The 27,950-nt window shown below is 39.8% G+C and overlaps 1 protein-coding gene across 1 annotated transcript in view; it reads right to left on the bottom strand.

Moving 5' to 3' along the window:
* Positions 1–27,950, bottom strand: part of Acbd6 (acyl-CoA binding domain containing 6) — a 151,075-nt gene that overhangs the window by 85,518 nt on the left and 37,607 nt on the right. The window contains exons 4-5 of the mRNA XM_005363891.3: positions 16,253–16,335; positions 2,206–2,311 (exon numbers count right to left, since the gene is read on the bottom strand). Coding sequence (XP_005363948.1) covers positions 2,206–2,311; positions 16,253–16,335 — 189 coding nt within the window. The remainder of the gene's footprint in view (positions 1–2,205; positions 2,312–16,252; positions 16,336–27,950) is intronic.

Below are 27,950 nucleotides of genomic sequence, written 5' to 3'. Positions count from 1 at the left end.
AGGAGGTCAGGATAACAAGCACACAACAAAGAGGAGGCCAGGATAACAAGCACACAACAAAGAGGAGGTCAGGATAACAAGCACACAACAAAGAGAAGGCCAGGATAACAAGCACACAACAAAGAGAAGGTCAGGATAACAAGCACACAACTAGGACAGACTGGAGTGAAGAAGGAAGGGGGGTCAGGTGGGGGTGGCGCACCCCTTTAATCCCAGCACTTGGGAGGCAGAGGCAGGTGGATTTCAGTGAGTTTGAGGCCAGCCTGGTTTCCAGGACTAACAGGACTGTTACACAGAGAAACCCTGTCTCAAAAACTCAAAACAAAAAAAGCAAAAGGAAGGGGAACCTCAGAAGGTACAGATCTAAGACAAATCTCTGGGGAGTACACCAAGAGGAGTTTATTATTTCTTTTGGGCAACTCAAGAAGAGAAATCATGATAGGAATTATCCATGAAAACTAAGACAGTGGAAAAATAAATATAGAAATGATTACTGACTTTAAGAAGAACAAAATGTTGTCCAATGGTAAGTAGCTGTTACTATGCATAGTTATATAATCATTAATTCTTTTTTCCACCCTTGCCTTGCTTGTTGATAATCAGAACAAACATCCTACTAAAAAAGGCTAAGATCTTATGACTTGTTTTAGCCAAAGGAATTTAGGCTGGTGTGATATAGAACACAATAAAAGAGAATGTTTATGTACTTGGTGTATTATGGAGAGGGAGGCCTGGTTAACCCTAGTTTTAGTTTCTGTACCAGAGTATCTAATTCATTGACCTTTTACCTTTGAAAAAAAATCCAACTAAAATCAAGAAGAACTGGTCCCAAACAAAACTAGAAGCTAACAAGAGTCCTCAACTAATCCCCAGCCCTTCTGAAATATTAGAAAGATAAACATCAAACAGGTAACAAAGTAAAAGAATACCAGAACGTGGGAAATGCTATCATCCATGACAAGATGGTGATATAAGCAAGAAATTATAAGTACTGAGCTTCAGGAGCTGGTTGTTACGGTAGCAAAAGTTAATATACACAGTACAGTCCATAGCTCGACAATGAGCAGTATTTACATAGTATAATAACATAAGCACCAATCTAATATTCAATCAGAAAGCTGAAATTTAAAGTTGTGTTATAACTATATTAAGAGGGCAGGGAAAGAGGAAGATGATTAGAGCAGGTAAATATAAATATAAAACAAAGAACTCAAAAAGACAAAAGTATATCAGTTAGCATAATATACATAAGTTACAAAAGAAGCAATTAAAAGCATTCAAAGTTTTTGCCTCAAGTAAGCTAGAATTAAATGTAGTATTGTAATTTACACTTTCAATTCCGGAAGTCATGGAGAACCTAGAACAGGGAAGATGATGTTTCCTAAAGGTGAGACATTATCAAAGACTGTCCTGCATACAGAGCTTACTCACATACAAATTACTATGGCACACCCAGCAGACCACCTGTGAACACTGTCTTCCTAACAACTATCACGAGTTAGCCATCTCAAGTTATATTCCCCTTTTATTACTTTGTTAGTACAAGGACAGGGCCTTGTACACGCTAGATAAACACTATACAGCTGAGCACACCACACCCCCAGGCTCCCTGTGAACATTTCCATGTTCATCCACTGAATCATAAAATAACAGTAAGCCATTAAAAGTTAACTAGTAAATTATACTCTTTTCTTACCTATAATTCAACTGTTCAGTATATAGCAGCTTTATACATAAGAATAAAATACAAAGTAATATAGTCTACAAAATAATCTAGTATAGACTCCATTTAAATAGTGGGCCAGCATTTAAATTACTAGGCAACAGATTTCCAAAAATATATTTCTGTACAAAAACCCATATACCAATAAGCTTTGACAGTGTAACACAAGACATTATAATGCAAGACTGCTGTCACCCGTGAGACACTCACCAGGTAAGCTTCCCTCTCCTTTTAGCACAGAAAATGGAAGTTACCTGGCTGCAGCCTGTCTCAGCTTCTAACTTTTACAAAGTAACAGCGCAGTGGGAACAGTTTCTTCCCTCAGGATGCTGTTCTTTGAGATGCCCTTACCACATGCTACTTGAGTTGCAGCTGAGAGGCGCAGCAGTTAGAAACAACATTTGGGTGGAACAAGAAAAGCTAAGAGCCAGCCCCAAACATCCATCCAGCAGAAATGGAGATAATGGGGCTGGTTTTCCTACCTCTTCATCTTTCATGTTCACTTCCACAGTTTTCGATTTGATGGCTTTGGTTATACGGTCAATGTTGTTTTCCCTGCAGTAATCAAATATATTTTTGTCTTCTTCCCTAATTAGAGTAAAAAGAAAAAGCTGTTTGCCTTACAGGATAAAACACAAAAGTTAAATAGTTTTCACATAATTATTTGCTGCTGACAGACATTAACAGACTTGAAGAGAAGGAAAAGTAATAGACTTCGGACGGACATAACATGTACAGTGTTTTAAAGACCAAAGCAACTACGGCCCTCACAGGCAAGCTTTTACGTGCCCCACAAGTTTCACAGCATGGCAGCATCCATCACGCCTCACAGTGGGTTTTTCTACCCTGCCGCAGTCACTTTCCTATACCGGTGGTAACACACTCCTGTGACTCGGGATTTCAATTAGAGCACTGCAGTAACATGGCAATCTGGGGAGAACAAAAGCGAGGAGAAATGCTATTCTAAATATACTGTATGAGAAAACTCAGTCTTTCTTGGGGGAACTTGTATGTGTGTAATATGTGTTCACGCATGTGTTTGTGTTCACAATGTGTGGGCACAATGCAGGTGTGAAGGCTGGTGTGCGTGTGTGGATGTCCTTCCTGATTGTTCTAATTTACATGAGGCAGGGTCACTTGCTGAGCCCAGAGCTCACCAATTCCACACTGTCTAGTAGGCCAGCTTGAGTATCTGCCTCTTGAGTTCCGGGATTACAGCCACACCTGCCCTAGGCTTTGAAGGCTGAAATCCAACCTCCGTGCTGGTGAGGCAAGCACTTTCTCCACTGACACATCTTCCTAGTCTTTAATCTTAATACGACAACCTCACCTTAGGCAAAGGGAGGTTAAATACAACTGATACCACATTTATTGAATGTAGAACAAAACAAAAACCAAACAAACAAAAAACGAAGCTATGGAGCTAGAGAGATGGCTCAACAGTGAAGACTGCATACTGATAGCTCTTATAGAGGATCCAAGTCCAGTATTGAAAAAAATTTTTTAAAGCTAGAATTCATGCAGGTCAACTGATTTTGTATACAGTACACTTTCTATTATGTCACATGTCTTCACCAGTCAGTCACAGTCCACCAGAATTTAGAGCAGATGCTTTTAGCAGGAGGTCCATGCGCTCTCATAAAACTGGGGTGGATTGACGGCTTAGCAGGTAAGAATATTGGCTGATCTTCCAGTGGACCTAGGCTCAATTCCCAGAACCTACATAAGTGGCTCACACTGTGATTCCAGTTCTACAGAATCCAATGCCCTCTTCTGACTTCTGCGGGCAACTGCATACATATGATGCAGACACACAGTGAGACAAACACATACACATAAAATAAAAATAAATAAAACCTCAAAAATTACATAAAATTATCTCTGTAACAGATTTTTGTGCATTTTCTGGATCACTGACTCATAAAATGGCAATAGGAAATATAGAATATGAAAGTGAAAGTCTCTAATATGTAGATTAAACTTTATGAATACCTTTTATAGTCACCAAATTAAATTGATTTAATGTTTTTGTTTCTGTTTTTGTTTTTTTTTTTTTTTTTGAGACAGGGTTTCTTGGTGTAGCCCTGGCTGTCCTGGAACTCGTTTTTTGATCAGGCTGTCCTTGAAACTCAGAGATCCACCTCCCTCTGTCTCCCGAGTGCAGGGATTAAAGGTGTGTGTACCACCACTGCCCGGTTATTAATGTGTTTTATTATTTTCAAGACCTTATCTATTTGTTTTAAAAAAAACCTCAAAACCCATCAGAGTCCGTCCACCCTAAAAGACAACCTACAACAACTGATGTGGAGTGAGGTTACTGCGCTCATAGCTGACTATCTTAAAACACACTACTTTGGCATCAACCATGCAAAGCCTTTCTGGCCTTTCTGGAACATCCAATGTTTTACTGAGAACTGACCAAACAAAAGCCAAGGTTTTGTCAATAGGAGGTACACGGCTAAACAAGACAGTCTGCATTTAATACAGATGCTACACTGAGATGAACAAGTCTAAACTTTATTAACGTGAGGCAGAAGCTGGCCTGGGGAAGACTAAAGAGGAACAGAGGGAATGGCGTGCTTCCAGCTAGAGAGTCTGAAGGAAGAAATCACGCCGTTTCACAGAAATGAAAGCGTCCTTTAGATCCCTGAAGAAAATAAAAAACCCTATAAAAGTCTGATTTTTAAAACTAGGGCTGCAAACACTACTATGTTAGGCATAATTAGCTACCTATGTCAACACCATTTCTGTTAAAAAGTACATTTCTATTTCTAATTTGGGAATAACAGAGACCCTTGGAATTCAAGAGGCAACAATCTCAACTGGGAAAGAAAAGGACTGTCATTTTAAGTCATAACAAAAAGTACTCTCTGAAGCAACTATTTTACTTGGAAAATAATGGAGAGTTGATGAGGCACAGAAAGGAAAACTGAAGGACGCTTGGGCCACCCCTACCTGCTACTCAAAAGCTATGCAGAGGTGAGATGGCGTTATTAGGTCTCCCTTCAAAATGCATGTCTCCAATGCACAATCACACCTGCACCTAAGCACTAAGAACAAGCACAAGAGATACTGAGTTCTTTATCTTGCCTAATATATTTGTACTGTTTCTTAAACAAATTACCTATATCAATTATTTTGCTTTGGTATGTAGAATCTAAAGAGCAGTAGGCATTTTAAAAATCTAATGCATGTTTGTAATATGCAGTTTTTACTAATAAGTAGGTAAGGCAAAGGCATCTAAAATAACACTACAGGGTAAGGCATAACATGATTTAAATTAGATAGTAAAAAGCTTAATAAAAGCATTGCTAATGTGCTATATAAATTGTCTAATACTAAAAAATTAAGGATACTTTTGGTTTTACTCATTAAATATATCCATATATCAATTTTCACACCAAAATACTATTTAATTTATTGGTGAACAAATCAAGCCATTTTCCCACCACCAACCACTTTGATTCCTGACACAGGATCTCACTATGTGGCTCAGGCTAGCTTCAAATCTGCAATCCTTCTGCCTCAGCAGTCTAAGAACTAAATTACAAGTATGTGCTACCATGTCTGTCAGATACAAACCAAGCTTTCTTTCTCCCACTGCAATGCCCTGTGTAGCCCTCCAAAACAATCATTCTCTCTCAGTCCTACTCATCTTAAATGAGATTGCATGTGCGGTGATTCTAAGTAATACAACGTAGATCTTAAGAATATTAGTACATTTTCTGATTGACCTCCCTTTCTCTTAACATTTTTTTTCAGTAAAAATAAATTTATCTCCCTTTCTCCTCTTTGGCGAATGAGTTTTTTCCTAGCACAAGACAGAAAGTCTCTTCTGAGATCACTCCAAAGGTAAGGATATACCCTAATGGAAGAGGATGGTGTTACAACATGGCTGTGGTTATGGTTTGATATGCAGGATCCCCAACAGACACTAGTGCTGAAGGCTTGGTTTCTGGGTGGCAAAGGTCTTGAGAAGGGTTGGATCATGAGGGAACTAATCTTCATCAATGGATTGACCATTTATGAGTTCAAACAGGATGGACTATTAAGAGGCAGGGCCTCCTAGGAAGAACTTGGAAGAGGATGATGTCTTCGGATGGAGAGGAGGATGTCTTTGAAGGATAGATTTTGTCCCTGGATCTGGCCTCTCTCCCCCTTCCTGGCTGCTGGGAGGTAAACAGCATCTGTGCCACACATTCCTGCTGTCATGATTTTTCAGCTTCAGGCCTGTAACAATGGAGCAAGCTGATCACGAACTGAAGCCTCTGAAAGTAATAAAAATAAACCTTGGCTCCTTTAGCTGCTCTTACTTCAGGTATCTTGTTACAGCTGATTAACACAGCTGTTTCATCTAACTACAAGAGAAGAGAGTCTCCCTCATTCCTAACCCTGCTATCTATGCTGTCCCCAGAAAGACTCTTCCTACCAGAAGGATACTTTCAGGTATGCTTCGCAGTGAGACACAAGAAGTCCACGTAACTCCTATTTCATCTATCTCGTACGTGCTGGCTCAGAAATCTAGTCTTCAGCAAACGCTTCACGTTAGTTCACAATACTTATTAAGCAACTTGGAGACTGATATTCCAGTAAATAGATACGGGAAGATATTTAGGGAATTAAAACCCAAAGAAAGTAAGACTACATCCATCCAAAAAGATACAAACACCATAAATTCCTCAAAGACGCCAGGCAGTGGTGGGGCATGCCTTTAGTCCCAGCACTTGGGAGGCAGAGGCAGGAGGATCTCCATGAGTTTGAGGCCAGCCTGGTCTACAGAGTGAGATCCAGGACAGACTCCAAAGCTACAGAAAAATCCTGTCTTGAAAAAACAACAACAACAAAAATAAATCCTCAAAGAAGGGGCCAGGGAGCATGCAAAGAGCTCGGAGGGGATGTTCCAGTACTGGTCATTTAAGGGAGCCCAGCCCCAGCTTCCCCTCCCGAGCAAGCTCCTCCCTCCTGTGCTTGCCTGCCGGTAGGGCATCCCATGCTAAGGATTTCACCACTCTCCTCCTTCTGTGTTATCTTCAAATATTCTTCTCTTGGTTTATAAAAGTATTCGCCTCTGGCATTACATCACATCTCCAAGAAATATAACCAAAAGATTTGACCAAGGTGTAGCAAATGACTATTAATTCAACTAACCTTTTACTCCTTTGCTTAAAAAAAAAACAATTGATATACTAAGACAGTTTTATCAAAATACTTCATTAGGGTGCTGTGTCCCAAGAAACAAAAATCCTTGCTATTAAATTAAGAACACAGTTTTGGTGAATCCTGGTATTAGGACACCACTCATTACTGATGATAGGAATGAAAGAAATGAAACAAAACGGACAACAGACTTGATGTTGAACGCTGTTCTCTCAAACACAAAACATGACTTGGGCCTGAGGTGCAGTTCAGTGGAGCACTTGTCAAGAAGCCAGAGGTCCTATGAATACCCAGCACAGCTAACATTTTAACTATCCCGCAAAGCCCATTCATCTTATTCAGAGATATTTCCACTGAGCTTTTACTTATGGACAGTTAATTATTTAACAAAATGTATAATGTATGTTATTTTAATCAAATGTACAGAAATAATATTATAAAGGTAGCTCAAATAAGAAAAATGCTTAAAACACCTATGTCACAGAAAAAACAATTTAAAAAATTTCAATTTATGTACACATTTTTGTTGTAGAGAACTATATATGATAGAGTGATGACTACATTTAGAAACACACTGCTTCTAAATGAAAATGGAAGAGAAAAATAAGAAAAATGATGTAAATGTTCTTTACAGAGAGCCCACTCATATTCTTTTTAATTAAGATAAGAACATTATTTTTACATTTTGGGGCAACTGAAGAGTCACGCATTTGAAAACTATGATCCTATGTACCTTTTTCCAATTTTTTTCAATGATAAGTTGTGCATTTTTAATGGATTATCATTACGTTATTTAAATTTCATTAGGGCACATTTTTGAAGTGAAGTTTATATTAAAATTGCATATTTGTAAAAAGTAAAATCATATATTTTGCAATGACTAAACAATGGAAATGTTTCTTAGGCACTATAAAAAGATGCTTTCATACCACTGCTCTGTCCCAATATTCTATGCAGCAGTGGTCAAAAGCCAGGAGTCAGCTACTCAAAGAATATCCAAAATGTATAAGGAACTCTTGAGTAAACTGGGGACAAGGGGGAGCAGCAAAGGGGAGGGGACAGGAGATGAGAACACGAGGGAACGGAACGGTCAAGGTGGGAGAGTAATGAAAGACAGATCTTGGTTGAGAGAGCCACTATGGGGAGATACCTGATGCTAGGAAAATTCCCAAGAATCTACAAGGATGATCCCAGATAAGGCTCCTAGCAACAGTGGAGAGGGTGCCTGAACTGGCCTTCCCCTGTAACTAGATTGGTGAATACCCCAACTAGCATCATAGAGCCTTCATCCAGCAACTGATGGAACCAGATGCAGAGATCCACAACCAAGAAACAGCCCGATCTCCAGGAATCCAATCCAAGAGAGGGAGGAGGAAAGATATGAACAAGGGAGGTCAAGATCATGATGGGGAAATCTACAGAGACAGCTGAACCAAGTTCTTAGGAACTCATGAACTCAAGATGACAGCTGTGGAGTCTCCATGGAACTGAAGTAGGTCCCTCCGTATGTGGGAGTCAGTGGTGAAGCTTGGACATAGAGGGGCCCTGGCAGTAGGACCAGGATCTGTCCCTGGGGCACGAGCTAGCCTGTTGGAGCCCATTCCCTATGGTGGGATGCCATGCTCAGTCTAATGCAGGGAAAGGGTATTGGTCCTGGCCCAATTTACTGTGGCAGACTTGTTGACTCACTGGGAGGAGTGGATGGCAAGTGGGCTGGGGTGGGGGGAAGGCAAGGAGGGGCAGGAGGAGGAGTGGGAGAGAAAACTGTAGTAGAATACAAAATGAAATTTTAAAAAATAAATAAAAATGTTTAGAAAGCCTCCAACAACAACAACAAACAAAAACAAAAACAAAAAAACAAATAAAAAACCACCTCAATGGCAAGAAAACAAATACCCTGATTTAAAAATGAAAAAGGTTCTGAAGAGACAATTCTCCAAAAGGGAGGGGGGGAGATGGATGGCCTGCAGCTATAAAAAACATTTAAGATTGCTAATCAGAAGAGAACTGTACATTAACAGCACAATGAGAATCATCTCTTGCCTACTAGACTAGTTATTCCTAAGAAGTTACATGCTGACAAGTACTGGTGAACAGGGAGGAAAAGGGCCCTTGTAGGCTGTTAATCATAAAGCATTTTGAAAAACTACTGAAGTAGCTGAAAAAAACAAATATGGAGCTACCATGTTTTCCAGCAATGTACTTCTGGGTATACAGCTAAAGGAGCTGAAATCAGTATTGGGGGGAGATATTTGCATTTATATCCACAATATTTAAATAGCTTAGACATGGAAGCAACCCATGTCTATCAAGATGGCTGAAGAAAACATGACAAACACTGCAACAAAAGAAGGCGATTTTATTATCTGTGACAGCACAGGTAGAGCTAGAGGGAATTTTTAATGAGACTATCCCAGTCTAATATAGCTGAATGTATGGCTCCCAGTTGGTAGAACTGGCTGGGAAGGATTAGGAGGTACAGCCTTGTTGAGGAAGGTATTTCACAGGGGTGGCCTTTGAGACTTCAAAACCCCACATCACTCCAGTTAGCTCTTTCTCCCTTCTGGTTGTTTCAACATGTAAGCGCTTGGCTAATGCTCCAGTCATGCTTGCCTGACTGCTGCCACGCTTTCCGCCGTGATGGTCATGGACTCACCCTCTGAAACTGTAAGCTAATGTGGGATGCACTTCTGTGTATGTGTTGCTTTTATTGGCTGATGAATAAAGCTTTTTCGGCCAATGGCTTAGCAGAGTAAAGCCAGGTAGGAAATCTGAGAGAGAAAGAAGGCGGAATCAGGGAGATGCCATGTAGCTGCCAAAGGAAAAGGACACGCAGAACCTTACCGGTAGGAGTGATGATACACAGATGAACAGAAATGGGTTAATTTAAGATGTAAGGGCTAGCTAGAAATACCCCTAAGCTATTGGTCAAACAATGTTGCAATTAATATAGTTTGTGTGTTATTATTTGGGTCTGGGCAGCCGGGAAACAAGCGAGCAGCCTCTGCTTACAGTAAGCCCAAATTGAATGTGCTTACAAGTTGTCTTGGTCATGGTGTTTCTTCACAGTGACAGAGAAGTAACTAAGACACCAAGCTTAGTGAAAGAAGTCAAGCACAGAAAGACCCTGTGTGACCTTGCTTTTATGTGGAATTGTAAGGAGTAAATTTCACAGAAATACAGTAAGAAGAATGGTTACCAAAGACTGGAAGATGGAGGGAGGGCCGGAAAGGAAGATGTTGGTCAAAGCAACAAAGTTTCAGTTACACTGGAGGAACACATTTCAGTGACCACAGTTACATAAGCTCTTATAATTTATAAAATCAGGGCAATTTTAAGTTTATACCACAAAAGGTGATAAATCTGTGAGGTGACCAGGACATTAACTTGCTTGATTCTTTCTATAATGTAAATACAAATCAAGATAACACAATGCACCCACAAACATATATACATGACTTTGTGAATTCAAAATAAAAATAAAAATAAGGATGGTCAAAGAAAGCATTAGAAGGTGAGCTGGCAAATGACATCACATTATACAAAGGACTCGGTAAAATAAACAGACTGGCTGAACAAAGGAAAGTTGCTCAGGCAAACAAACTGTAAGCAACTGCCTGTGGCAGGGTGTTCGGAGGGAACAGTAGAGGAGCGGAGCAGACAGGACAGCGCATCACAAAGAGCCCTGCTCATGCTGGCAACATAGCAAGTTAGTTAGAGAACAAAAATGGCCTGCTCTCGGGGTCAGGGGTCAAGAAAAACAACACTGTCCTTCTAGACAAGTGAGCTGAGTACTAATGGAAGGGAAGAATGTCTCATATATGCCTCCAAAGACTCTTGCTTTAGATACTTTACCTCCTGTGTTAAAAAAAAATAAAGTAAAACATGGTAGTGCACCCCTTTAATCCCAGCACTCAGGAGGCAGAGGCAGGTGTATCTCTGTGAGTTCAAGGTCAGCCTGGTCTACAAGAGCTAGTTCCAGGAGCTACAGAGAATTTTGTCTCAAAAAAATAAATAAATAAATAAATAAATAAAGCAAAGCAAAATAAACAAACAAAAAACCCACAGCCAAAAAGTAGTAACAGGAAATATTTATGAACAAGACACATCTCAATTTTACTAACAGCTGTTTCTCTGAAAGAAGAGTGTGGTCAGTGGTTTCTAGTAAAGCTGGTCAGATACAGTCAACTCCTAACTCAAGGGTTAATTTACTATATTAAAAGTTTTAGCTTCAGCCTTTGATCCCAGCACTCAAGAGGCAGCATCAGGTGGATCTCTATGAATTCAAGGTCTACAAAGTGAGTTCCGTGACAGCTAGAAAAAGTAATTCTTGGCTCTATTTAATATGTAATTAAAATCTTAGATGTTAATTTCCCCTTATAGATCACTGGCTGTGAGTCTTAATTTTACCAATTGTGAGCCTCAGAAGAATCCTGCAAGTCATAGCTCCTTTACGAAATACTTTGGTTATAAGACCAACAGGCAAAGAACCAGTAGAGGCAAACACTGTTTGAACAGTGATCACATTTAAGGAATACTGCCCTAAGATTAAAGCACTTACAAACTATCTGGATTTCTGTAGTTTACTCTTAAAATAATTCTTGAACCCTTGTCTGTCAAACAGACATGTAGAAATTGTCTACTGATGAAAGATAATTAGCTATACTGTAGAGTTACTTAGCTGTGACTTTATACAGACCCTGACTGCTGAAGAGCTACTCAGCCTTTTAGACTCTGCCTAGCTAGTAACAAATCTGAAGGAAAACTGCTGATGCTTTAAATGTCTCCATGAAAAAAAATGCCTAATTCTGATCGATCCCTGGAAAATCAGTGCCCACACCAGAAAAATTCACACACCTGCTTTGCTAAAAGACTTCTCCACAGGGCCAGTTAACATTCCCAACCATTAAACTGAGTCTAAAATCAATAAAACAATCCAAAGGAAGCATCATCAGCATAGTGATAAATGAGAGACTAGAGTCAAACTTTATCAGGGAAGTACATTCTTATGAACACTGAAAGGAAAAGGTATTGGATTTTTTTAACTGAAGATATTATACTAATACAATAGCAACTGTCAAACTCTTTTTCATTAATTAGAAATTATGCTGTCTCTTCAAACATTTCAGTGAGGCATAGTAATTGGAAGAGTACTACCCATATTGACCTTGGGCAAGAAATCTAACCTTATATGTGTGTCCTCATCTGGGATACAGGGATACCACTAACATCTACATCTAATAAGATTAAGTGAAATAGCTCATAGAACATAATATGATTATGAGTACAAACAGCTAATGATGATGATTGTCATTATATTAGCTTCATAATATAGCATAGCAAGACATGATAGTATACCTCCACTTAGGAAGCAGAAGCAGGAGAATCAAAAGTTGAAGGCCATCCTGGGCTATGTCAGACCCTGTCTAAAAATATATAATAATATAGCACGTTTTAAGGTGAGGTAATTTATCATACTTGGGCATTATCACTATTAATCAATCCATCTAACAAATCCTAATTAGAGCTTCAAAAACCTTAAAATAAGGGACCATGATTTGAGCAGAGTGACCAAAGTGTAAGAGGAGGACTATTCTTAGATGAATAGACGGTGAGGGACCTTGTTTCTATTACTTATAATGCATATATTGCCTCTCTTGTTTTTAATTTCCAAAGCTTGTTTTGTGTGTATGAGTGTTTGCATACATGTATATTCATGTATCATATGTGCAAGGTACTCAGAGGTCAGAAGGAGTCAGATCCCTTAGGACTGGGACTGTAAGCCAGCATGTGGGTCCTAGGAATCAAACCTGGAACCTCTAAAAGATCAGTCAGTGCTCTTGGCTGCTAAGCTTTCTTCCCAGCCTCAACATATCTTCACTTAATATTGTAATGGATAAACTATATTTAAAACTTACACACACATATGCATACTTTGATACACAAGCACATATATCCACAGGAAACTTTGTAAACAAGTGTTAGCATTTCATAATCACTACCTGAAGATGAGGGCATAGGGGAGAAAGGAGAGTACAAAGTAGGGGAAAGGAAGGGAGCAAAGGAAGGGAGCTAAAGGATGGATGGTGAATCTGGTTAGTGAATAACCCCTTTTCTAAAGGGTTGTTGATCTGCAAACAGGTGGATCTGCCTGTATGCTTGGTTGGCATCATGGCACTGAGCACACAGGAGCTAAATGAAGCACATTAGAAAAGGGCGAATGTGAGAGCCAGGAGACTGTTACAACACTTACTGTTTATGTCAAGACCTGCCTGTCCCCAGGGACCCATTTTCACATAATCTATAATTATCTCTTTGCTTTAATCGCCTTGTCATTCCTGAGGCTCTCATGGGCACTGGGAGAGGAAAAGCTCATTAACTAAACCTTTTCTCCTCTCTCCAGCCACCCATGGCTTTTAATTGCTTGGTGTGTTATTATCTGGGAGTGCAACTGGGATCATTTTCATAAGAAAGGGAGGTAGGGAGCAGGAAGGGAGCCATAAGTCCCTGAGGTATGCACCACAGACAAACCTTTGCTTTCTCAATTATTTATGCCAGCTGAGGTTTTACAGGCTGAATAAATCCATAGCTCAAGTTCATTCTGAGCAGTCAGATCCTCACGAGAGTTGCCCATTTGCCTGTACACACTTGTGTATCCTCAACAACAACCAGACTGTAACAAGACATATGTCATCTAATTTATCACCGATCACCAAAGTGTTAACACCGTGTTGATCACAGGCAGCAGTGAAATAGAGAAGGATTACACCAACCAGCCAAACAGAGGCTCTTAGGGCTAAGAACGGTGTGTCTCATGACTAAGCCTGATGACAGCAACAGAACCCAAATACTCCATCTTTAAAACATAAACTATGTTTTTAATAGAGTCCTTAAACAGACTTGCCAAAACCAGGTTACAATGTGAGGCTTTGCATGAGACCCTAAGTAAAATTTTGTACCATCAGATGTTACAAATAGCCATAAAACCACTCCATGCTGCCACCTTTTATCCAATTACATACTGCTTTTAACAATTCACAGTAGTTTCCTTATCAGTGTCAAGCTTTCTATGCTTTTATTCAAGTTTTTATTCTGACCAAGAAAACAATGCACAAAGCTTTGTTTTGATTTTCATCTTAGTTTTTACCTACATTCTTCCTCTTTATAATCAACGCTAAAGAGCAGCCAGTAACCAATGAAAAGTTATTTTTCAAAATAACCTCAAAATGTTATTACTGCTTAAAAACTGAAACTTATAAGTCAACAATGAAAACATCTCTTTGAAATTCTATGAGCTTTTTGGTCTGACCACAGCAGTGACCTCTGGTATTTTCTGCCAAGACACTTCATTTGTCTCACAGAACAACTAATCAATTCCAGAGCCCATCAATCATTTCAGCTGTACACTAGACTGGCTTTGCTTAGAGAAGGTCCAGATGGCTGCCTGGGTAAGTGGAATTAAAATTCTAGCAGATTATAAGGTATCAAACTACAAAATATAACTGAGAAGCTCAAACCTCATTGCAGGATAGAGTAGGCATTACACCCTTCACTTATTCTACTTTTAATTCTTACCCTAATTTCTCAATGTACGTATTGATGTCTAGAGCAAATCCAGCAGAAACATGACAAAGTTTATATATCAGAGTACTCAAAAATAAGCTGCAAAAGCTGAGTGTGGTGGCGCACGCCTTTAATCCCAGCTCTTGGGAGGCAGAGGCAGGCGGACCTCTGTGAGTTCGAGACCATCTTGGTCTACAAAGTGAGTTCCAGGACAACTATGGATACACAGAGAAACCCTGTCTTAAAACATCAAAACCAAAACATTCTATAAAAGACATTGTTTTATATCCTTTTGAAAAAACAATGATTATCTTATAATTCTGTCAACATAATTCTGTCAAGAATTTGTAATTAACATCAGTTAAAGCACAAATTGACTTAGAAAAGTAACAGTACCATATATTACCCAAATACCCATGGCATAAACTTCAGAAAATAGTCTGTTTTTATTGTTGAACCACATTTTGATCCATCTGAAGAAATTCTAAGTATACAGCTGGTACTTTACTGTAATAATCTAACATTTCAGTACAGGAAAAATTATTAGGATTAAATTTATTACAATGGAATTGTAACATTGTAAAATGAATTTTCCCATTGTAAGCGTGACTAACTATTGGTTTCCACATCCACTGTAGTAGTAAGAGAACAGTAAGAGAATTACTATGGTTGTAAGAGCATAAGGGCTTTCAATACTCTGAGCATTCATGTTTCTCTCTGTATATATACTGTGGCACACATGCCAAACCTCCCATACATACAATAAATAAACATATGATAAAAGTAGAACTAGCATAAAAAGATCAATATTTAGATGACTCGGTGAACTAAGGTCAAGTCTAACTACGTTTACCTCTAGCACAATATTTTGCTCAATAATATTTATTACATATAGATGAAAATGCCAAAAGTACTAAGAAAAATCATGTGTGGCATATACCTGTGATCCTAGCACTCAGGAAACAGAGGCAAGAAAGTGAGGAGTTTAAGTTTAAGGTCCTCCTCAGCTACGTAGTGAGTTCAAGGCTGACCTTGACCAAATGAGACCGCCTTAAAGAAAACAAAACAAAAACAAACAAACAAAACAAGAACAAAGAAAAAAGTACCAAGAGTAGCCGGGCAGGGAGGTGCACACCTTTAATCCCCACACTAGTGAGGCAGAGGTGGGTAGATCTCCCTGAGTTCGAGGTCAGTCTGGTCTACATAGTAAGTTTTAGGACAGCAGGAGCTACAAAATAGAGAGATCCTGTCTCAAACAAACAACAGTGATTCTTTTCCTGACTTATACACAGTGTGAAAAGAAAAGGATTAGAATATTTTTATACAGCACAAAAGCTAACAGCTCTGTTAAATAATACATTCATTAAACTTTTGTTTAAAAATAGTTAACACATTTGCTGTGCAGGCTTGCCAACCTTAGTATGGATTCCCAGAATCCAAGTAAAAGAATAACTGAGTCAGGTGTGGTGGCGCATGCCTTTAATCCCAATCCCAGCACTTGGGAGGCAGAGGCAGGTGGATCTCTGTGACTTTGAGACCAACCTGGTCTACAGAGTGAGTTCCAGGACAGCCAGGGCTACATAGAGAAATTCTGTCTCAAAAAAAAAAAAAAGAACAAATGAACAAAGGCAAGAAGGGAAGAAGAAGGATGTTTTACAAATTGTTTATTTTCAGGTTAAAATACATATATACCATATATACTTATGTGCACACATAATGCATACATATGCGTGCATGTATGTGTGTGTGTGTGTGTGTGTGTGTGTGTGTGTGTGTATGTCTATAGTCAAAGAACAGAAGAGAAATTACCTGATTGTTTCTTCATGATATAGAGAGCTAACGACTGGCCCACCAAAACCACTATTGGCTTCTTTTCCTTTCTTCTCTGATACCTGTGGAAGAAAAGGAGAAGATGGAAAAAGATGTATGGACTAAAGCAACATGTATTTAAAATTTATCAACTTGTTAAGGAACACCAAAATTAAGCTGGGGGGTGGTGGCACATGCCTTCAATCCCAGCACTCGGGAGACAGAAGCAGGTGGATCTCTGTGAGTTTGAGGCCAGCCTGGTCTACAGAGTGAGTTCCAGGACAGAGATACCCTATCTCAAACCCCCGCCCCTCCAAAAAAGACAAGACAGACAAAGATTTTATTCTCAACCAATTCTTCAGAGTGTTAGTAATAATTTTAAGGTAATTAATAAAATCAAACTGATGGCCATTCTCCTGCCTCAGCTTCTTCAGTTCTGAAATTATAGCTCCCATATCAGTCTGAGAATGCTTTCCTTTATACAAGAAAAAGTGAAAGTAAGAATTTACTTTAGTCAATCCTCTTATATTTTAAATTTCGACACCATTGATAGGATAAAGTTGGAACAAACATGGTGTTTAAGAAGTGCAACTAGGAGTCGGAGAGATGTCTTAGAAGTTAAAAGTATTTGATGTTCTTCTAGGAGGCAGGTTTAGTTCCCAGCACCCACATGGTGACTCACATCTGATAGCAACTTTAGTTAGAGGGGATCTAACATCCTCTTCTAACCTCTACAGACACTGGGCACACACGTGGTACCAGACAAGCCAGCAAAAACACCCATATTATAAAATAAATAAATAAAAGAAATGCAAACTTAATAAAGTTGAAAATAAGAAAACTAAAGAAGGAAGAAGGGGAAGAGGGTGTGAGAACCAAACCAAGTATTGAGCCTCTTAGAAAAAAAAAAACAATTCCTAGAGTTGTAAGCCTAGATAACCCTTGGTTTGACAGTTTTTTAATTATAAAAGTAAAAGTATGATTCATAAAGAAAAAAGTTAGGGGCTGGAAAGATGGCTCAGAGGTTAAGAGTACTGGCTGCTCTTCCAGAGGTACTGAGTTCAATTCCCAGTAATCACATCATGGTTTACAACCATCTGTAATGAGATATGGCACCCTCTTCTGGCATACATGCAGACAGAACACTGTATACATAATAAATAAACTAAAAAATCTTTTTTAAAAAAGAAAAAAGTTAGTAGTAGTCTTTATTAAGGTCTAAGAACTTGTACAATGAAGCTTCAAACAAGAAAATCTTGGCAAAACACCTATCAATGAAGTCCATAGTTATTAAAAGCCAATAATAAGGAAGCAAATTATGATAAAGATTTGAACAGACATCATTACTATAATATCCCATGCCGGCAGTGCTGCTCTTAAAGGCTGGGCAACTTTAGGAGGCGGCCCTGGTTGGTGTAGGAGGGTCACTGGAGCAGCTTCCATGCTGTGTGGTCTGTCTGCAATGTGTGTGTGTAGCTCCTTCACCACACACACACACACACACACACACACACACACACACACACACACACACACACACACTCTCCTGTGCCTGTCTGCACCATCTGAAACCGAAACCCAAATAAACCTCTCCCCTCTGGTGGCTTCAGTCAGGTGTTTTGTCACAGGATGAGAAAGGTAACTAATACACTGTGCCAAAGAGAATCTAAATGGCAAATAAGTCAATGAAAAATGCCTCATATTGAGCATACTGGAGGTCCACACTTATTAGAACAGCTGAAGTTCAGCAAGTCGTCCAGGGGAGGAATGGATTAAAGTGGTTTCCCTTTTGATATTTTCAAATATAAAATCAAATCAGTTCTGAATACAGATAGTGTTACTTCTGCCTTTCCAGTTTGTGTGTGACTTACTCTTTTTCTTGTTGAAGGTCAGCAGGATTTATGGTTCAGTAGTGACAAAGGCAGTCTTCTTTCTTACTGATCACAAGTGAGAGTGTCCATCTTTACCATGGAGATGCAATATCCCTTTTTATTTTTAATAAATGTTCACGATCATATTATAAACATTCACTTTCAGTCTGCAAGACCTTATTCCATGGCACATCATAGCAGGCACAGCCCAGTCAGCATACCCTGTGACTAACCAGGCACACCCCAGCCCTCTTAGCCCTAAGCCTCCACCACTCACCCCAATTCTCAGATGAAACCCAGGACCCATGCCCAGCGCCCCAGCTGTCTTAGCAGGCCTGCCTGTACCTTCCCAACATGCAGGCTTGGAACAAGACATCGTGTAAAACCCAGACTGTGTGTTCATATCAGACCCAAAACCAACAACAAAAAATTTTCACACTCAGGTCTCATTGCAAAAGCACAAACAGTATGACAATCAAAACAGTAAGTCTCCTCCAAAATCCACAAGTCCTAAGTTCTCCAATGAGAATTAGATGGTTGGATCCCAAGGTACAGATCTTAACAGAACTATCAAGAACTTCATCAAAGAATTCAAGAAGTTTAGAGAGGACACAAAGAAACAGGTCAATGAACATAAAGGGAATACATATCTCAGTAATGCCCTGAAGACATAGACGTGGGCTGAAGGAAATAAGAAGGACACCAGGATCTGAAAACAAAACTCAGTAAGAAATAGAAACACTGAAGAGAACTCAGGCTGAAATGCAGATGGAACTGAAAAGCTCACTAACCCAAAGAGAAAACTCATATCTTACAAGTAGTATAGATTAAACAGAAGATCGACTAACAGGTCTCATAGACAAAGGAGAGGAATTAGGTCACACAAGAATAGGAAAATTTCAAGAACATCTACTTCCATCTTTGAAAGTCACATCGACTGTCCCAGCCACGCTGGCGCCCTTCACTTCTGGAAGAAGCTGGAGGTTGTTATCTCCACCTCTGATCCTCTGTACCATGTTTCCAGTCTGGCTGCTTCCAAGATTTTTATCTTTTTCTCTACTTTTCAAAATTTTGAATATGACGCTTATTGACACAACTTTGTTAACTTTCTTTTGCATGGGGCTCATTGAGCTTCTAGACCTGGGGGCTTGTGGAGGTGGCTTTCGTCCAGGGGTGATTGTTTTCCTCCCTCCATATAGTAGGGCCACCGGCACCTAGCAGAGACCAGAGCTGCTGCTATGATGGACAGGACAGCTCTCATGTGCTATATGCACGGTATGGTACTAAGCCCACCCGTAGTACAGCACTTGTACTATGAGATGGTTAGCGAGTCTCAGTCAAGGGCATGGAGATTTAAACACACAAACACACAGACAGAAACATGGGGACATGGGTCATCCTTGAAACAAGAATGCCTCCTTTATTGTGTTCAGGGGCAGCTTATATAGGGCTCTGGCGATGCCCTAGTTCTTGGGATCTTTCAGTTGCAGCCACCAGAAACCACTCCCCTGCCATCAAGGTCCATGCTCAGAACAGCTGCAGGCTGCTCAGGGCGGAGGAAAACAAGGTGTTTGCAGAAAATTCAGGGTCTGGTGGTCTGCAGTCCCCAACAAGGACTCATAAAGATACATTTTCTGGTCCCAATGATTAAAGGTTGAAAATCTGATTTGCAGTGTTCAGCAAATGTTGAGAATTTCAGCTATTTATGTATTTTTTTCCTGTTTTCTCTCACCCCTTTAGGCTCCCTGCTTCATTTTGATTGCCTTCACTTGTCACATCTTCCAGTCCACTGGTCTTTCCCTGGCTAATATGCTGTTGATCCTATATAGTATATTTTCACTGAAGATCTTTTACCATCCTTTCTGTAGTTTTTATGTGGCCTTCATATTACTCTATATGATGCTTATGTTTTCCTCTGAAAATTTATTTATATGTAACATATAACAACATGCAATAACATAGTAATATATTTACAAGCTGGGCGGTGGTGGGGCAGGCCTTTAATTGTACTCAGAAGACAGAGACAAGTGGATCTCTGTGAGTTCAAGACCAGCCTGGTCTACAGAGCTAGTTCCAAGACAGCCAAGGTTACACAGAGAAACCCTGTCTCCAAATATATATGTGTTTATTTACACTAGGTATTTTATCATCTCTGGTATTTCATCATCTCTATTTGTGGTGGTCTGAATGAAAGTGGCCTCCACAGGCTCACGGGGAGTGACACTATTAGAAAGTGTGGTCTTATTGGAGTAGGTGTGGCCTTGTTGGAGGAAGTGTGTCACTGGGTGCAGGCTTTGAGGTTTCAGATGCTGCCTTTGGATCCAGATAGAGAACTCTCAGCACTATGTCTGCCGGCATGCTGCCATGCTTCCTGCCAAATCACTATGGACTGGACCTCTGAACTGTAAGCAGCCCCCAATTAAACGTTTTCCTTTATAACAGCTGCTGTGGTCATAGTGTGTGTCTCTTCACAGAAACAAAAACCTAAGTAAGACACTATCTCTTCTGCATCCACTTTTATTATTCTTTTATTCTCTTGGCTATTTTTTTTTCTTGCTTGCTTAAAAGATTTCTCCTGTAAGCTGCACACTGTAAACTTTACATTCCTGTTTGCCAGATCTTGTTACACTACTTTCCTTAGGTTGGGCTCTGTTTTGGAACAAGTCAATAAAGTTACCCGAAATCAGTCTGATCCTTAATAGACTCACTCGTAAATGCACTGGTGATAAAATATTGTCAGGACTACGTTAGCTCTAGGAAAATGGCTACCCCATTTTTTGTGTGCCTTTTCCTGGGCCGCCGGTTTCCTTTCACACATGCACAGGTTAGGATGCAGTCAAGGGATCATCTGCGCTCTCTGGAGCTCTAGGCAGGATGTCCCCTCCAGCGCCCTTTCAAACTCTAGCTCGAATCAGGGAGTCTGCTCAGAAAGTTCTGGCTTTGTCCTCCCTCGCCACAGTTCAGGCTCTGCTCCCAGGAAAGAAGCCTAAGCATGCGCACAGCTTACCTTGCTTATTTTCCCATGGAGGAGCCAAGGTCCCCAAAACAATTCTACACCTACTGTAAATGTCTATGCAGTAATGAAATATACCAATATCCAACAGTTGTATATTTGGGCTATTTATAGATTTTTACTCACAGACAATGATATAATGAAATCTTATGCATAATGAATATATTTTAATTAAAACCTTTAGGAAAAGAAATAAACATCACATTTAGATGTGGCTTATTCCAAATATATTCTTTATCCCTAGCATTGTTCTTTCTTAAGCAAATGAACAAATACATATTATGGCTCTGCAACAACTTCAGGGTGATAAAATACTGTATCTTCAACACATACTAATTGAAATAGTCGGCCATTGTCAGACTGAACCAAAACAAAGCCACCGAATACATTATCTGTTCTGTTCATTTCATCCACTCAAGGGGTAACATTCCTGCCTCTTGATTTTCACTTTGGTGAAATGTCCCTCACAAAAGCTTAGAGGTTAGAGCGGAGAGACAGCGCCGAGGGTAAAGGTGCTTGCCACCAACCAAGTCTGACAACGGGTCTCACCGCAGAGCCCCCAGGTGGGAGAAAAGAGCAGGTACCTGCAAGCTGTTCTGACTTCCAAAGGAGTGCTGTGGCATGAGGGGCCCCCAGATAAATAAATGTAATTAGCTTTTCTAAAGCTGAGAGGTATATCCCATTTTTCTCTACTCAAAATCCATTAAGTTATTTTGTTGCATCAGCAGTTAAAGGAAGTCTTCGATTTGGCAGAGAATGTGATAAAATTTGCCAGGTCTTTGTAGCACCTCAAGCTATATTATGTAAGACATCCAAATGCTCCTTCACTGAGAGAGAAAAGGACAACCAGCTACCTGAACCTTGATCACCTGATCTGTGCTCTCTCACAGTTACAGGGTCAAGATTAAAACCAGTAAGAAACACTTTGGTATTTGAAAAATACTTATTCCAAAAATTGGCACACTAATATGTATAAGGTGGTTTCTTATTTCCACATGGTACCCTTTCGGATTCTCTTCTATTCATGTGTTTAACTTGTTTACAGCTTGAACTATAGGACTTTGTGCAGTTAACTAACTGCTCTGTCTTTCTTTCCTCATCTGTAAAGTTGGAAAATTTACCTACCTCACATGATCATTTTCAGGATGTAAGATAGATCAATTTAGATAGAACAGAACCCAGCATGAAAAATGATATCATTTAAGTCAGTTAACATAGTAAAAACTATGGTCAAGATACAGCCATGCTGCAAAGCGAGTGCCTCATTAACACAGGTGCAGATGCTCGAGCGGGGGGGGGGGGGGTGTTGGCTCTAAACGTCTGACCCTTCTAACACATCTCAGCAAACCTCTCAAATCCAAACAACTAGCAAGTTCTTCCAGTTCGTAGAGGAAGAATAATGCCAACTTCGTGCAAACTCTTCTGGAAAATGGAGAGCAAGAAAAGGAAGACTAGTACCTGGTCAGTATCTTCCATGAAGTTACACTACCCCAGTTCCACTTCAGAACAAGAGTTCAGAGCTGGCGCTGGCACCATCTTGCATTTAACACAGGCTACAATTACGAGAAGTACCATTATTTTCTACAATGCTAAGAAAGAAAAACCAGCCAATAACTATGACCTACCATCAATTTTAAGACATAGTCAGATTTCAGAAATGTTAGAAAGTTGAATGAACGTCTGTCTTAGATTTGATGAAATCCATCAGGTTTGACAGAGTGGAAACCTGAAGAGAGGGAAAGCAGGCAATGTGACATAATAAGTGCAATAGTGGCTTTCCACCCAAAGAACTCTGACAACCAAGCTTGTGCTATTTCTATGAAGAACTGTATTCTTCTCCAAGCTTTTCTGCAAACCATTACTAAATAATGACAATAGTATCAGTAAAAATGTGCATAAATTAGTTAGCAGGGTGCTTGCCTAGCAAGCATAAAGCATAAAGTTCCCAGTACCACACAAACACACTGGTGGCATTAGCACTGGCAAGGTCGAGGCAAAGATAGGAGTCTGAGGTCAGCTTGGTCTATAGCCCGTAACAAAGCAAAACAAGGCAGAGCAGGAAATTATCCCATCCTCCAGAAGAGCCAGTGGCTTACTTCTTCCTTTTAACAACTGGAAGAACACACCACAAGACACCGGCATTGGCTGGTTGTGTGTCAGCTTGACACGAGCTGGAGTAAGTCATCAGAGAGGAAGGAGCCTCAGCTGAGGAAATGCCATGAGATCCAGCTGTCAGGCCTTTTCCAAACTTTGTAAGTCCCACAGCCTCTAAAAACCCAAACCTTTAAAGGTTCAATCCCTTTAAAACAGCCAAAAACCTCTTTCAAGGTTCAAAGTTTCTCTATAATATCCAAGTCTCTGAAGTTCTAAAGCCTTTCTAAAATAGCCAAGATCTCCTAACTGTGGGTTCCTATTTTTAAAAAAATTTAAATACTTTCTTTTCCCAAGAAGGAAGAATAAAGAGAGTCACAATGAAATCAAGGCAAAACCAAAGTTCAACAGCATAAAACTCAGGGTCTACAATCTTCTAGACTCCAAACAGCTTGTCACAGCACACATAGCCTGTCTCATAGGTTCAGGCCAGCTCCACTCCACGCCTGCTGCTGTCCCTGGTGGTTGTTTGTGGTACTGGTATCTCCAAAACACTGACGTCTCCTGCTTCAGTTGGCCTGCACTTTCACCAATAGCCTCTCATGGGCTCTAATCAGGGACCCTAACACTGCCTCAACTCCCACAGCCTCTTCAATCCTGAGGCTTCACCTGAAACTAAGGCTGCGCCTTCACCAATGGCCTTTCTCAAGCTCCCTGCAGGAGCTCCAGGCCCCCTTACAGTGTCAAGCCTCTGCTGCATACCGTGGCCTCCTCATGCCTTCAAAATCTTTTTTCCCTTCTTTTTGGAATTTTACTAATCTTTTCAAAACCCTTCCCCCCCCTTTGGTAACCATGTGCACTCAGCTTTATAAATGCTGTCATCTAAAACATCCTTAAAGGAGGTATGTGGGGGGAGGGGAGGTAGCTTCAGAGATGGCGTAGTGGTAAGAACAGGTACTGCTCCTGTAGAGAATTAGAGTTTGCTCCCCAGCACCCATAAGAGTCAGCACACAACTGACTTTAAATCCAGTTCCGAGGGTCTGAAATCCTCTTCTGCTCTCCCTGAGCTCCTGCACACACACAGCAATGAAATAAATTAACTCCCTTAATGGAAACCTATGTGTTTTGATGAGACAAATCAAAATTTTCAAGGAGTTACACCCAAAGAGCCAATGTAGTAAGTTTATGTGGCACAAATGCAGATATACAAAAAGAACATCTCTCCTGGGAAAGCTTTGAGTCTTGATGCACACACACAATCCTTAGGTAGGAGTTCACTTAGGTAATAACACTCTATTGTTGAGTCCATTTTGCAACAAAAAGCCATAAAAATGAACCAGAACTCTCTAAACCTTATATAATGTATACTTCTAGCACAGGCAATGTGAAGATGAAATATATAACATAGCAAATTATTTTTAAAAATGCCAACCACTTAAAAATCAAACAAAAAAACTAAAAGGAAAAAATACAAAAAAGTGTATTTACTGTACTGTAGAAACTGATAACGGCAACTGAGTGGAGGCAATTCATAGAGCTGGCCAACTTCCATAGTTATTAAATGCAATGTCGAGCCCTATACTGCATGAATTTTCTCCCCTCAGAGAATGCATTCACATTCACCTTCTACATGCTGCTGTCCATTTTCTAATTCTTTTAGGATTTGAAACATCGTCATTCTGTTAGATTTTTCTGTCTTCTCATCTGGACCACATTGGCGTTATACTGGCTATGTGGAAATCCAGTCTATAAGAACTCATAAGCACTCCTCGAGGCTGACGAAACAGTGTCGTTGATGAAGCAGTGACATGATGGGGTCTCCTCATCCTGCTGTGCGTGTAATTATTTTTAAAGCAATCAACAACTGAATGGGTTCTCCAGACAAATGTGACTTTAATTTATTAAGAACTTCTGGAATTTCATAAGCTATATGGCATTCCAATACAGATAAATGGTGAGTTTTTAAATCATCACTGCCATATTATTTGGGCAATCCATCAAAAATTTCCAACCTTAAAATGAACCTTTGGAAGCCTCAGTCACACCCTACATTAAATCTATCTTTATGGTTTGAAGAAGAATCTGCAAGGTCCACCAAATCCCCAAATAAATGACTATAAAGTCCTTCACTTTCCCCAGTCATTATTATATTAATGAGAGGAAGAGTTCTAAATTTTCAGTTCACACAGGGTATGAGTTGCACACACTTGAATTAAAAAACTTAACCAAACAAACACTGGGACAGTTTTGAAAACCCCATCAACTAGTCAAAGGAAAGTACGCACAGGTCTTTCTATGTTAGGCTGGGTAGTTAAACGCACCCAGTGTATCTTCTTTGACAATCAAACACAAGCAGTGTTGGTTCAGAAGGGTACTGGCTTGTCCACTTCTTGTCACCCTCTGAGGAACAGTCTCAAAGGGAAGCACAGCACCATACAAAGGAGCAAAAGGAGCACTACACTTTCTCAATACCAGTTACCCACAATCAGTCCGTTACCCAGAAACTCAGCTTCTACCTTTCTGTTTGAGAAAGGGCCTCACTCTATAGCCCAGGCTAGCCTGGAAGTCACTTTGTGGAAGTCCAGGGTGATCTTAAACTAAGTGATTTTCCTGCCTCAGTTTCCCAAGCACTGAGATTATGGGTATGAGCTACTGTTCCTGACTAGCTTCAACCTACTTGGTGGCATTTTCTTTTGAAAGGGAACTCCAATTTTTATAATCTTGGTTGTCCAGGTTTCAATATTCAGGATTTTAATCTTTTGAAACTATGAGCTTTAGGATTTTCTTGTCTTTCAAATTTTTAATATTTAGGATTTATCATGTCTATGATTATGATCAGATTCTGATCAAGCAACCCCACTCCTAGATTTATACCCCATATGAAGATATATGCCCAATAGAAAATTGTCCACAAATGTTCCCAGCAGCATTGTTCAAAAGAACTGTGGGGGCTGGAGAGGTGGCTCAGCATTAAGAGTTTCCTTCTCTTGCAAGGGACCAGGGTTTGCTTCCTAGTGTCCACATGGTGGTTCACAACTACCTGCAACTCTAGATCCAATGCCCTCTTCAGTCCTCCACAGGCTTCATAATACATAAAAACTTATGCATGCTCACATGCATACAAATAAATAAATCTTAATTTCAAAAAGTGGAAATAACCCAATAGTCCAATAACAGATGAACAAAATGTGTTATGTCCATACAGGAGAATACCATTCTGCTATAAAGGGAATAAGGTAACGGGGGCTGGAGAGAGCTCAGTCAGTAAGGTATCTTAAGTGCAAACCTTAGATTACTAAACAGAGGCAATCTATACTTTAACTGGTCTATAAGCTTATATTATTTTGATAACCTTGGGAAGTAAGAAAAATGAAAACAAATTATTTGTCTAGCAAATTATGTTTAAAGATGCTAAGAAATGTATTATCCCAATAGAAAGAATTTCCATTGAAATGTTAATGGAAAAGAATATGTCTGCTTAGCTGAAAAATCCACTTGCACAGCAGACAGTCCTGCAGAGAGACCGGATGACAATCACACGACCATATTACCTAGTATCATCAGAGTGGCTGCAGTTTGTGTAATACACTCTGATGCTCATGCAACCACAAAGTCATCTAATGACAGATTTCTTACCCTGTGGTCCTGCTGCTGGTCAACTTAAACTGTAGTTCATTTTCCAGACCTGGAGTGGAGAAGGCATCACTGTAATAGGCAATGTCCCACCCAGCAGCCCTCCGCAAGATCCTGTCCTATCACTACAGTCACAAAGTGGAATTGAGTCTCCATTAGGCAGGGAGTTACGTACATATATATTCAAGAAGAAAAGTGACATGAGCTTAGAAGTACATGTACTGAACTGTAGCCAATGGAGCACAAATCCATAAAGGGAATGTATTCATAATTAATTCAGAAATATAATTATAATCAGTGAACCTTCAAATCTTTGTTATTCTTATTACTGTCAAACTTATTCAGGTCAGTTTCATAAAATATTTAAAAGACAATATAATTTTATAGCTTAAATTTTCGAAGCAGACAGGTTCCAAACCTTCAAAAAGTTTCAGAAAAACAAACAAAAAAAAGAAAAAAAAACAAGAAAACAAACAAAAAAAACCAAGAAAACAAACAAACAAAAAAGAACAAAACCAAGAAAACAAACAAACAAAAAAAAAAGAAACTAAGAAAAAAAAAAAAGAAAAAAAAACCAAGAAAAAGTTTCAGAAAACCTTAATTTATAACTCTTCATCAAAGCATGGCACAGCTGTCCTCACGGAAGGAAGCTTGGGCAGACAGTAACTGTATCTGACAGCAGCAATTACATGCGAGTTTGGAGATTAAAGCCATTGATGTGTGGGCAATGACTGTTCTACCCAAAGTCAGCTGGAAGACAATCCATAGCAAAGTTCACATGGGATGCAGGACCCACTCAGCTATAAAGGGAATAAGGTAACAGGGGCTGGAGAGAGGTCAGTCAGTAAGGTATTTGTCAAGCAAGCGTAAGCACTTGAGTTTAATCCTCAGAACTCACACAAAAAGCCAAGGATGGTGGTGTATACTTCTTATCCCAGTATTAGGGAGGAGGAGAATGGAAGACCCTGGGGCTTACTGGCCTCACCTACTTTCTGAGCTCCAAGCATGTAAGAGACCTGTCTCAAAGAAGTTGAAAGACCCCTGAGGAACTGGTGTGGGAAGCCCTTCTGTATATGTGTTGCTTTTATTG

Source organism: Microtus ochrogaster (genome assembly GCF_000317375.1).
Source record: "Microtus ochrogaster isolate Prairie Vole_2 chromosome 6 unlocalized genomic scaffold, MicOch1.0 chr6_random_2, whole genome shotgun sequence".
Lineage (NCBI taxonomy): Eukaryota > Metazoa > Chordata > Mammalia > Rodentia > Cricetidae > Microtus > Microtus ochrogaster.
This window is presented reverse-complemented; position numbering and strand designations above follow the sequence as displayed.